Here is a 12,169-nt window from a genome sequence, read left to right on the forward strand (position 1 = left end):
CCGCACCCCCCATACCTCAAATAAAGGGGTAAGGGGAGGTGGGGAGTGGTGGCTGACGGTGAAGATGAAAGCGGGGCCAATAAGCAAACAGGTGCATAAAGACAATGAGAAGGAGTTCAAAAATAGAATATTGTAGAGCTAAGCCAGCAGGGATGAATAATGGAGACGGAAGGAAAATGCAAAGGCATAGTAAGGAGGGGAGGAGTGGTGTGATTCCACATGGGAGGATGACACATGTCTTCTTCTCCTTGGAGAGTAAAAGTAGAATTGGGGGAGGGGCTGATTGACTGGCACCATCTTCGCCTGTCATTCAACATCTACTCATCCTCATCAAAGCTGGCCGGGCGCTCTGAGATGAAGCCAAGGGCAGAAAACGAGCAAGGCACAATAAGATTCACCAATCTGAAGCTGTTCCCTTCCAAACAAGCTCACCACATAAAAGGTTTTTCTTCTTTTCTCTTTCTCTCTCTCTCTCTTTCTCTACAGATATCAGTAAAGCCTCACCTTTTATTTCCCCCATTATTCTGGCAAGCCATCTAAGAGTAGTGTCAACTGTTTCTGGCTGAAAACAAGCTGTGTTAAAGTCAACGTCATCTCTTTGAAGGAGTATTAGAGGAAAATTAAAAAAAAAAAAAAAAAAAAAAAGGCAAACATAATTTGCTGTCAGCTGCTGCTGCAGTCAAAAACATATTTTCCTCCCATTGGTCTCTGCACTCTCACTCAGGTAGGTTGAGTCACAGAGAAGTCAAACATGCTCCTTTTCTCGCGCCTCCCCTCTCCCGCTCCTTTTCACTCTCTCACTGTGCTTGTTTTACCAACACCAATATGTGGTTATTAATTACTGCGTGGCCTCAGCTGCTGAGTCCAAACATCCTGAATACAGTGGCAGAGTGACTCACCAGACTGGAGCTGTCCGAGGAGGCTGCCAGCGACGGAATACATCACACATATCAACACTGCGGCCCACAGCTGGCACCTGAGAAGACGGTGTTTTAGCACTGCACCCTGCTGTTCAGCGCGGGTACTGCAACACCACCAACATAGGTCTTCAGCACCATCTGGTGGTGAGGGAAGAGAATGCATTTATTCGAAATTTTATTTGATGTTGCTATGTAGAAATGAGTTTAAGCGTTGCCCACAACTACGAAATTATGCCAGAGAATGAGCCATACACTGATTCTGATTGAGAGGAGAATCATTTTCCTTCTTCAATATTGTTGTAGCATCTTGAATAATTGTGCCCCTCTAAAAGACAACCTGATCCTAGTGGCTATAATTATACATCATTTAGGGAGATCTTGGGTCACTCAAACCTTTAGATGTTTTTGTCATGAAATCAGTTGCTATGGTTTCATGTGACTTGCATCCCAGCAATCTGCTATTATCTGAAAGAAATCCAAAGTATGAATTAGATTGATAGCAGCAGGATCACCTGATGAAAATTCACATTACATTTTTTCTCTCTCTCACTGCTTGACAATAAATCTAACAAAAATGTTCCTGTTTTAAGTCAGCTAGGATTATCATAGTTTTTTCTAGATGGTAAATGCCAGAATATTATGAATATTAATTCTACACCATGAATCTGGAGGTGTTTAAGCATGTCTGTATTTCACCGAACTGCCTGGACAGCTCTTTTAATAAAGTGAAGGCAAACTCTCAGTCGCTTCTGAGCACACACACTGCGGCTAATTCTTCTTCGCTGGGATTCGGCGGCCTCTCCAATCTGATTTAAATGTGGCTGGAAATCAAAACTAGGAATCAAAACTGAAAAATGTTAATGAATCAAAACTTAGTTCTAGTAGAAAAAGTTTGGGGTCCACTAAGGTAAGGGAACTAAGCTTCTACTTAAAAGAACAACATTTGAACTCTCTCTCTTATACTTCTAGAGGCTCAGTCTGAAGATCCTGTTAAGATGGTTGTAGAGACCTAAATGTTGATTAAATCTTTAGATGGATGGATGTATTGATGGATCAAGACCTTGGTGTTTTCATCAAAGTGTGCAGCAAAACAGTAGGATGCACAAATGTAATTTCACCTAAATTATTAGTAAACTGTCCCATCTTTAGCTCCATCTCCTTTTAGAAATAAAGTTGTACCTCACTGTTCTCAACAACAACTAAGACCACTTACATGGTAAAAAAACAAAACAATCATCCTTCAGAGCCTACAAAGTAAAATCAGTGCCCTACCTCAAACTTCAATGCTAGGCTTCCTTTTTCCTTATTTATCACAGTTTTCAAAATGCAAACACTGTAATGCGACACTCATTTTATAAATCAGCCCCACTGCTGAGTGAGCACATAATTTCTTTGAATGTTCACAAACTTAAAAAAAAAAAAAAAAAGCCCAGCTAAATCTTTGAAAAGTAAATGCTTCTTTTGTTCCGAAGCAACAGGGAAAGATTTGCCGCAGCATCGCCTGTGGGGAGTAACTGAGCGGAAACACACGCTCCACGTTTTGACAGAGACAATTGATCAAAACAGACTAATTAATGTATGTGTTTTACATATATTCATTTCCGCATCAAATATTAATGGAAATAAACGTATTTGTTTTTCAAATGAGTGCGAGGCCTATCAAATATTTCAGACACACCTCATTAAAGATACAGAGCCGAGAGCGAGCATGCATTTTTAAAGGGCCACAATTCACAATGGAATCTCGCAGAGTCGGCTGCTTACTGGTGCTGGCCTAGATTGGCTCTGCAGAAAGTGGGAGAGCTGCCAGAGATCAAGCTCTCTTCTTGTAGGGGAGTCAAAACCCCTTTGGCCTTTATCTCCTCTAGTATATGTAAAGCAAACAGAAAGAAAAAAAAAAAAAACTGCCCTTGGGCTCTCAAGATCCACCCACACACAAATATTTCATGTAGAATTTTTTTGATATTTTATTCTTAATAGTATGTTGCCGTGTTCAAAATAAAATCAAACCGATATCACTGGCCAGATCAAACAATGTTTTCTACATGTTATCGTCTTGTGGATGAGTAGAAAGCAACAGGCCTAACAGGCTTGGCTTGCTGTTGATTTTGTGCAACTGAATGATCAATTAAAAACGGGGTGTGTTCAAAATAACAGCAGCGCAGAGTCTAATCGGCGAGGCGATTCATTCGGTGTCAAACAAATCATCGTTCAGGGGAACTGTCTACTTCGATTAGAAAGCCGGCTGGACGATGGAAAACACGCGAAGGACCGCAGGAACAGATGTCCTGGTCTGCTGAAATGTTTTTGAATGCTTGGGACCAAAAGTAGAAAGCAGTGGAAGAAAGCTGAAAACTAGCTTTTGAATTCATGAAAAAAAGAATTGCCACAAATGTCAAAGACTTAGCCAATGATCAGCTAAACGGTGTTCAAGCTATTTGAACTATCAGGAAAAGCTTTGGCAAAGTGCCACTCCTTTTCTCATAATACAGCATCGGTTTCTAGGTTCAACCAAGGATCATAGATCAGTTTGACAGCATCAAAATACCTGACGAGCTCACGTTGCCTTATGCTGTAGATGAAATGCCCTTGAAACCAATGTTGCACCAAAACAATGATACCAAAAACACACCAAGAACATCGATCTTGTTAGCTCCCGTTCAACAAGATTAATGCTACGAAACGGCAAGCTCAATTCACAAACCTTAGTGGTTTAACCTCAACACTTTTTCCTCATGTTTCTGGTTTGGACTTGAAGTTGCAGCGTTCCCAATGCGTTGGCATGAAGGCACGGACATTTACTATTTAGAAGACTTGTGTCAGAGTATGTTAATGCCTCAACAGTTGAAGAATCCATCATCTCTTCCAAAAGTCCCTTTAGGATTTGTATTTTTTTGCACTTGAACACTTGAGCTCAAAGTTGAATACTGTGAATATTGCAGTACTCGCAGCAGGTCACAAAGCAGTAATCTCAAACCCCGAGAACAAACGATAACAAAAGAGCTAGAGTTTAAATAAATCATTCAAAGCTCACAACGTCCATGCTAAATGTAAAGCCTGGTCTCTTTTTGCTCGACTAGGGTTCTGCTGGGTGCCCTTTGCTTTTGCAAAAGAGCTCAAAGTGTGTTATTGCCGTGATAAATTCACTTAACTATTCCGCTTTGTATGATAGTGCCTTAGAAAACGCTAGCGATCCTAAACGATACATCCAGGTTTTGGGGAGCACCAAGTCGTGCTGCATCTCAGCTTCGCAGTGCCAAATTACATTTATTGCATATTAGATGGCTTCATAATAATGTGATCTGGCCTGTAGTCCAGAGCTGCCACCTCCAGAATTGTTGCGTAAGAGAGACTGTGACCAAGAGCAACAATGTATTCCACTGTACAGCACTTCAGTGAGCTGTTTGAGATGTGCTTTATAAATAAAGCTTAGAACAAACTGTACGGTTTCTAAAACGTCTATGAAGCAGGCATGATAAACCATAACGGTATATCATACACCGTTGGTCATTTTTAAAAAATGAGCATCCGAGTTCATCTCGCAAAAAACATGATTTCAAGAGGTAGTTAAAAAAAAAAAGAAAAAGAAGTGCTTTTGAAATCTTTTTTTCAAATTCTTTCACATGAGAGTTGAATGTCTTGCTTGCTCTCCTCACTCTGCAGTTAATTGAATCTTAAAAATTGAGATATTCACAACATTCAAAGCCAATGTCACAGAGAGGACGAGAAGAATAAGAAAATGTAATCGTGCATTAAGTATTTACAGCGGTGATCCCACACTTAGATAAACATCCCTGACGTTTCTCTCTTTTTCTTTTTCTCTCTCATTTATTTGAATATTTTCATTGACTGGACCTGAACAATAACTTGGTGACTGAACTAGAAGCACTGAAGGTGTCTAGCGCCTTGGAAATGTTTTCAGACCCCTTGAATTGTGACCTGAAAATTGATAGAAGCAATCTCCAACGTACATGTGCTTCTTTGTATAATTCTGTTGAATTTTCAGTCTTTACATAGACTGAAAAGAGACCTGCCTGAGAAGGTCAAATACACCGACGTTTGTGGCGGTAATGTGATAAAGAGGTATGAATACTTTTGGCGGCAGCCGTGGTGACCAGTTCGGATTAGAAGTGCTACCTGTTCATTTCACACCGAGCTGTTAAATCTCTGGAAAAAACAGAACAGCAAAATGAACCCAAACGTGACCCCGATTCACGTGGCACACGAGAAAAGAAAACACACAATGTTGACCTGTTGAGAAACACAAAACCACCCTGATGTCGCTGCAACAGGTTTGTGGCTTTGATCTTTATCTTTCTAAGCATGACTCAGTATGAGATCATGCTGAGTCACAGCTGCTACAATACAAAGATCTTTTTAGCTCTTTGTGATGCCCACAGACAGAAAACACGAAGCCCATTGGAAAAAAAATCTACTTTTTATCAACCTGTGAAGAGGTTCTCTCTCCTGATTTACCTCTAATAGTAATTGTATTCAGTTTTTAGAAGTATGCCTTCTGTACAACTGAAGTGTATCAAAGTGGAGTGTTTATTTTTTTGCCTGCTAGAAGGTCGCCGAGGACAAGACAAACTCCTTCCTGAACCCTTGTACCACCAGTTCTATTCCTGTTAGGCTGTAACTTAATCTGCTACTCAACAAAGCCGCCACACATCAACAGGAGCGATGAGTAACAAACTGAATGCAAATTTTGTTTCACTTGGCACAGATTTCATTGTAGATGGCATTCACTGTATTCAAAGCAGGCTTTGGCGAGGCATTTGTAGCTCTGCAACACTGCTGAAAGCACAGACTGTGACTGAGGTGCTGTCAGTGCTCCCTCAGTCAACACATTCCCACTTCTGTGATCAGTCTTTTATCAGGCAGTTCATTAAAATTGTGCATAATTAAAGCCAACGTCGTTACACTTGTAACAGCAGTCAGTACGAAAACACACGAATTTGGGGGGGAGGGGGGGGGGGTTCTGAGTGCAGTTACCTGACTTCAACAGCAGAGGGGGCGCTTTGATCCGTCTCTTGCGTTGCACGGAGTCGTGATCCATTTGAGATCTAGTGAGTCATTTTTCAGTACCACGGTGTCCTGTGCCTTCCACGTGGTGGTGAGTCACCCTCCAGTGGGGAAAGAACATGTAGGACAGCTTCTGACTGACATACTTGATGAGCAAATACCATCTAAGAAATACTTGGCCACAAAGAGCAAAGCAATTCAGGAAAAATAAAAATAAAATAAAGTTGCCGCAAAAGGAAATTGATTTTGATCTCCCAAAACAAGCTTGTGAATAAATAACAGCCTCCAGGTATGTGCTGCAATAGAAATAAAGAGACCCACCACAATGCTTTTTATTTCAATTTATTTATCTTTAAAGAACCAATACGAATCGGGGGGGGGGATGTCTTCAAAATGGGTACAATGATAAAAAAAAAAACTGACCATTTTCCATTCTCCTCCATCCCGTGTGTCAGACCAGATCCTGGGCTCAGTGTGTGAGCTGAAATCTGCATATTTGTTTGGGAAATCCTGTAGCACCCCCACCCCATCACAACCCTCTCCTCCCCATTTGGTAAAATGAATGACAGCTGGAGGAGTGCCAGCTCGAGCAGCTCTTATTTCCTGTCTGAAATGTCTGCGTACATGTCAAATGTGGGTGAAGAATGCTCAGCAGGGTCTGATGGGCTTATCTGAGGTGGACTGATTATTGCACTCCAACAAGACTTATAAGAAGAATAAGAAAAAAAAAAAGTAATGGCTCTTACATAGTTACTTAAAAAAAAAAAAAAAAAAAAAAAAGGGGATAACAAAGTGTCCTTGCCCCTGCCAAACTCAACACTGCCACAATTCTCTTGCGAATAAATATGATATATTCAGACTCAGTGAGGCCCTAAACTGAAAGTGACTTGAAGTAAGTGAGGAGCGAAAAAAATTCATAAAGAAAAAAAAAACCAAAAAGAACATTACTGCATTTTCAGGGTGAACCTTTTGAGTTTTGTGCAAAAACAAAAAACACAATCGAAATGTGTTCAAAGTTTAAAAATGTTTTTTTTTTTCTTTAAAAAAAAAAAAAAGAAAAAAGGCCAAATAGCAGTGGAAGGAAATAAGAACAGAATTAAAACATTTCAGAATTAAAACCATGTATGTGTAAAAATAAAAATTCACATAATGGAAGGTAAAATATCCCATGATTACAACTTAAAGTGAGAAGAAAAAAAAATAGACAAGTACAGGATGGACTCGAGTGGAGAGAGAAAAAAACAAAGAAGAATAAAATAAAATTAAATTCTGGCCCGTGGTTTGGTTGAGCTGTAGAACCGGGAGGCGGGCCCATCTGTGTGCTTTGACCTTCCATTCATTGGTTCGGCTGGTGGACTTCCCCAGATCTAGTTTCATTTTGTTTGATCATTCGATTTCTCTCAGATCAATTAACCATGACTCAGTGTTTACAAATCATCACAACAATTACTGATAGCACTCTTTTTTTTTTTTTTGTTATTATCTCCTCTTTGTTGGAAGATTCCGAACTAGATGTACATTGAAAGCAGATGCACAGACGGCCGGCCTACTGCACGCAGCAGTTGTGGCCGTCATCTTTGAACCGCAGACGCATTTTGGGTCTGTATTTTTCGAGGTAAAGAAGCTGTTTGGAGTTGAAGGCTCCACGTCTCTTCCTACAGGAAAAAAACAAAACAAAACAGGAAAGTAGTTTTAGTTCTAAATTGGGAAAGCACACACTCAAACTCAGAGGAAGAATGAACCTTTTAGAGTAATCCACTTTTTTTGCTTATTGACCATTTCTCTCCGACAACAAGGAAAGAGGACCAAGACCAACAATGCGTCCACAACTCATTAACTCATCTCTACCAGTTCAACAACATGAAAAGGGTCCATATTGCAACCATGCAGGCTTCTTTAAAGAGACAGTGGAGAATTTCTGGAATGAGGTTATTTTAAAAAACAAGCCAGTTTTGTCTTACCTGCAGCAGATAACTTGGTATGTTTAAAAGTATGAATTTCAACTGGTTAAAGCTTATAGCTACACTGAAAGAAGCCTACCGTGCAGCATGTTTAAATTGTCAAAAATATCAAAGCAGTTTATGCCAATGCTACTGTGTAGCTTTAAACTGCTGTCATGTTTGTATCGGATAGTAATTTACATCTAAGCTGACCATTATTTTTACACAGAAAATGGTCCCATGAAACAAAGTGTAAAAAGAAATAAAATGTTAACTCAAAAAGCCACAAATAATTAACAGATTTTTGTGGGTGATTTGACTCTTTGGCTACACTTGGAGCATACAAGCTTCATACATGTAATTAAAAATAGGCATTAATAACACGTGGAAGTCCGTGTTTGCAAGAATGTCGTTGAAGAGACAGTGAATGAGCAGATAGGACTCCAAAACAAGATGGCTTACGCTTTAGTAGAAGAATGCTTTTGCAGGTTTGCATTACATTATTGAATTCTAAGTATTTCATACTTTTTAAACTCACTCTACATGGACATTCTGATTGGAAAATGATATAGTTTGTGTCCAAGAACACATTTCATGTAGGAAGATTATTGATGGCACACCACCTACCTTCATTTCCTGTGTACATAATCAGTGGCTTCTTTGCAAAAATAGCCTCCTGATGTCATAAAAAATTGGTGTTGGTGTAAACTGCTACGAAGTTCTTAAGGATTCAGTCATTTTAAGACTACAGAAGTCTTCTTTATTTCCAAATAAATGTTACACAACCCATTAGCTTCAGCCTCCACAACCAGGTAAGCTGGATTTATATTAAGATGCAAATATACTCATCCACTGCTTATAACCTATTAACCTAGTCTCAGTCCATAAAGAAATAATCATGTTTGTAAAGCTCTAAGACTAGTACTCACTGCCTTATGAACTGCACGGCGTCTTCATACTTCATTCCTCCCTCAAGGAGGGCTAAGGCCACCAAGACTGGAGCTCTGAAAGGTAAAGGAATCCATTAGACTGGTTAAAGCAAGAACGGGGAGAACGGGAGATGAAATGCCAAGGTTTGCAGGGCTCCTTGGTAATAAAACGGGGAGGGAGGGGAAGGAAGGTAAACCTGGGAAACAGGCCTGGGAAATCTACAGGGGTGTACAAGTTCACAGGCGCCCTACTGAGCCGCTGTACTAGTACTTTGTGATAAGTTACAGTAAAACGGCCGACTCCTCGCTCACCAGAGAGAAGACGGGATGAGAAAAAGTAAATAAATACAGCAGTTCCTTGGACGAGGTCAGATTTCAGCTCTGGCGGAGAATTTCCTTCAGCTACTTTTCTAGCTCAGAAATTCTGAGAAACGGCGAATTAGAAAATTGAAAAGAAAAATTAAGTTCAAACAAAAATATCTCTCTCTCTCTCTCAACACCTTCTCTGTACCAAACTCGCGCAGACGAGTTCAGCGAGTAAACTTCTACGAAAAAGACTGGTGGTGGTTTCAGAAAATACCAGTCTAACCAATACTTGGGAAAATCGAAACCTCTGGAATGTCACAGCAATGCAAAAGAAAGAAGAAAAGAAAAAAAAGGGCTAGAAGCTAGAGGGAGAACTGCTGGGCTTGCTGAGCACTTGTGGTCAGAGAAGACACTTTCGCACCAGTTCGCCCACATCATGCACTTCTGCCTGCATTGTTTTCGCACTTGTGCCATTCGACGCGACTAAACTGCAATTCCCCGGCACACTGAGGTGCGATTACAACGGGGCATAACTTCACATTACCCGTGCAACCTCGCTTTACGGCGAGCGAAAATCGAATTGCCTAATTTTGCGGTCAGAGACAGAGAGTGTTGTAACTAATGACGGATTATCTAATCTGTTGACTTTATTTACAGAGCCCTCAGGGAACAGGAGGAGAAGACAACAGTTCAAGTTGTTGCAAGATGAAACTCAGCACTGGGACAAAAGACAATCGGTTCAAGCTGTGTCATGTCTAGGGGAGAAGGAACAGGTGGTGAAGGGAAGAACGGAGGGTGAGAGGATGGCTAGACGACAGGAAGATTAGAAAAAAAGGTCGACTTCTCAGACACTTAACAATTCGGAGCTTTCTGTAGCAGTGTGTGAACTCTGTGACCTCATCTAGCAGTCAGTGTGTTACAGGGGGATGAAACAGAGGCCTTGTCTGACCAATAAAAGCTCCGCGACTGGACAACAAACCCTAACCGTTTGGAGGCAGGGCTACATCCAACAGGACTACATTAAAATATACTTGTGTATCAGAATGGTCCAGTCAAAGCCCAATTCAAAATTTAACTGGAATTCTAAGGCAAGATATAAAAAAACTAATGTTCACAGATACACTTTTCCAATAACATTCAAGTACTTTTAATGTAAGGTTTCAAACTTTTTCAGCACCACAAGTTTGGACATAAAAAACCCCACAAAACATCAATTTCAATAATGCTGTTTAACATGCAAAATATAAGACCACCTTTATTTCTAATATTATGCAGATCAATAAGTTACTGTACCAAAAGGAATAATAAATCTTTAATATAGTGAAACAATCCAAAAAGGTAATACAAATGTGAATTACCTTCCTTCTCAAATGACACTTAACACAATTTACAAAGAAATTTACAAAAACAAACAAAAAAAAAATCTCTAAAAAATATTTTTCCAGGTTTTCTGGCATTTAGCAAATAGAAATAATTTTGCTGATTCCAACTGATGTAAAGCAAGAAGCTCTTTTCTAATTTAACTTCAGACAGCGAGAAACGAAATGTGTTTTCATTGGTGAATGAAAACATCTGGTTTCAGCTCTAAATACTGTATTCCAAATTTAGGATTTTAATCAGACGTCACATTGCACTTTGATTTTCAAACTGCACAGTTTTGTAATAAACTCTTTAAAGGACTTTATCCAGGAATCAAGTAAATTCCAAACCTTGAAAACACCAACTGAAATTGTGTAAATTGAATGTGAAGAGCAATTTCTGCAGGATTTCATTTAAGTTTTTGTCTGAAAAACGACAGTGAGACATTCGTACCTGCCCAGCCCTGCCACACAGTGCACAGCGACGCAGCAGCCAGGTTGCTCTCGAAACTTGGTGTTAAGCAGCTTCAGCCAGTTGTCCACAATCTGCGTGGGAGGAGGGGCGCCATCATCAAAGGGCCAGTCCTGGCGATGGAAAGAGCAAATTGAAAACTAACCAGCACGAATGACTTCGGAAAGGCAGAGAAAAACCCGGAAAAGTGACGCTCACCAAGACTTGTATGCCCTCCTTCTCCACTGGAGCCTTATCGTAGGTGGCGTCACAAACTCTCACCAACGTGTCTACCTCGAACTTTTTCAGCTCCTGACAGACGACAAATGACGAGCTTTTAGTAGGAGACATTCAAAACAAATATGAATGCAGTCGATGACCAATAAAGCCTCTCACCTCGGTAAACTTGTTGAGCGTAGCATTGGTGGGATTGTGGGTGATAAGGAACCTCATGGCCTCATGTTTAATCTCGACTGCAGCAGGGCGGTTCATGTTGGCGAGACGGCTTGAAAAAACAATTACAATACTCATAAAATAAAAAGACTTTTGGCTCAGATGTACAGATTGCTATGAGGTTTGTGTGATCGGGGAAGGGTAGAATAAATTAAAAAAAGGACAAGACGTGAATAAGAATGGGTCAGGAGAACAACAGGTCTTCACTGAGGGATGATGCACACAGAGAAAAAAAAAACAAAACAAACAAAACTAGTCCACAGTTTTCTGGGATGAGTAAAAATATAAATTGAAAGGAAATTGAAACAAAAAAATAGAAGGGGAGGGGGAATTAAAAAAAAAAAAAAAAAAAAAAAAAAAAAAAAAAAGGATGAGACTATCCAAAAGTCATCCAATGAGTTTACCCCATTCAGGAGAGCTGGTTGTGATTGGCTGTTCAAGGAGAAAGCGGAAAGCAAATATTTTTCGTATTGGTTGGGATAAGGCAGGGCAGTCGGGCCCAGGACTACGCGATATCCCAGAGAGGAAGGGAGGCCTTTTGGAAAAAAAACGTCAGCAGTTCCTAATGCGCTGGCAGTCAGGGAGGTTTCTGGGTAGCGTAGTCCCTCGGGGGGCGGCCGATTCACTTCTCCACTGAGGTGAGGTGCTGTGCCTGGCAGAATTCTCCGGTCACACACGCCATATAGGTACGGCTGAAGTCGACACAGAAAGCCTGCAAAGAGAGGGGAAAGAATATTCTTAAATAAAAAAAATAAAAATAAAAAAAAAATATATATATATATATATA

The 12,169-nt window shown here is 40.2% G+C and overlaps 1 protein-coding gene and 2 long non-coding RNA genes across 5 annotated transcripts in view; 1 reads left to right on the forward strand and 2 right to left on the reverse strand.

The window, feature by feature from the left end:
- Positions 1 to 988, reverse strand: part of LOC103472175 (uncharacterized) — a 5,239-nt gene extending 4,251 nt beyond the window's left edge. The window contains exon 1 of the long non-coding RNA XR_534818.2: positions 900 to 988. This is a non-coding gene — a long non-coding RNA (uncharacterized LOC103472175). The remainder of the gene's footprint in view (positions 1 to 899) is intronic.
- The window catches only part of LOC103472174 (uncharacterized), an 11,388-nt gene extending 464 nt beyond the window's left edge, over positions 1 to 10,924 (forward strand). The window contains exons 2-4 of one of the 2 annotated variants that reach the window (XR_534816.1): positions 487 to 724; positions 856 to 1,064; positions 9,778 to 10,924. This is a non-coding gene — a long non-coding RNA (uncharacterized LOC103472174). The remainder of the gene's footprint in view (positions 1 to 486; positions 725 to 855; positions 1,065 to 9,777) is intronic. The other variant, XR_534817.1, reaches the window with a different exon arrangement.
- The window catches only part of ptp4a2b (protein tyrosine phosphatase 4A2b), a 25,151-nt gene continuing 19,681 nt past the window's right edge, over positions 6,700 to 12,169 (reverse strand). The window contains exons 2-7 of one of the 2 annotated variants that reach the window (XM_008421614.2): positions 11,787 to 12,094; positions 11,326 to 11,434; positions 11,149 to 11,241; positions 10,933 to 11,063; positions 8,815 to 8,889; positions 6,700 to 7,600 (exon numbers count right to left, since the gene is read on the reverse strand). In XM_008421614.2, the coding sequence (XP_008419836.1) occupies positions 7,492 to 7,600; positions 8,815 to 8,889; positions 10,933 to 11,063; positions 11,149 to 11,241; positions 11,326 to 11,434; positions 11,787 to 11,791 (522 nt within the window). In that variant the 5' untranslated portion in view covers positions 11,792 to 12,094 and the 3' untranslated portion in view covers positions 6,700 to 7,491. Of the gene's footprint in view, positions 7,601 to 8,814; positions 8,890 to 10,932; positions 11,064 to 11,148; positions 11,242 to 11,325; positions 11,678 to 11,786; positions 12,095 to 12,169 lie in introns of those variants that run through there. The other variant, XM_008421613.2, reaches the window with a different exon arrangement.

This window comes from Poecilia reticulata, linkage group LG11, assembly GCF_000633615.1.
Source record: "Poecilia reticulata strain Guanapo linkage group LG11, Guppy_female_1.0+MT, whole genome shotgun sequence".
Lineage (NCBI taxonomy): Eukaryota > Metazoa > Chordata > Actinopteri > Cyprinodontiformes > Poeciliidae > Poecilia > Poecilia reticulata.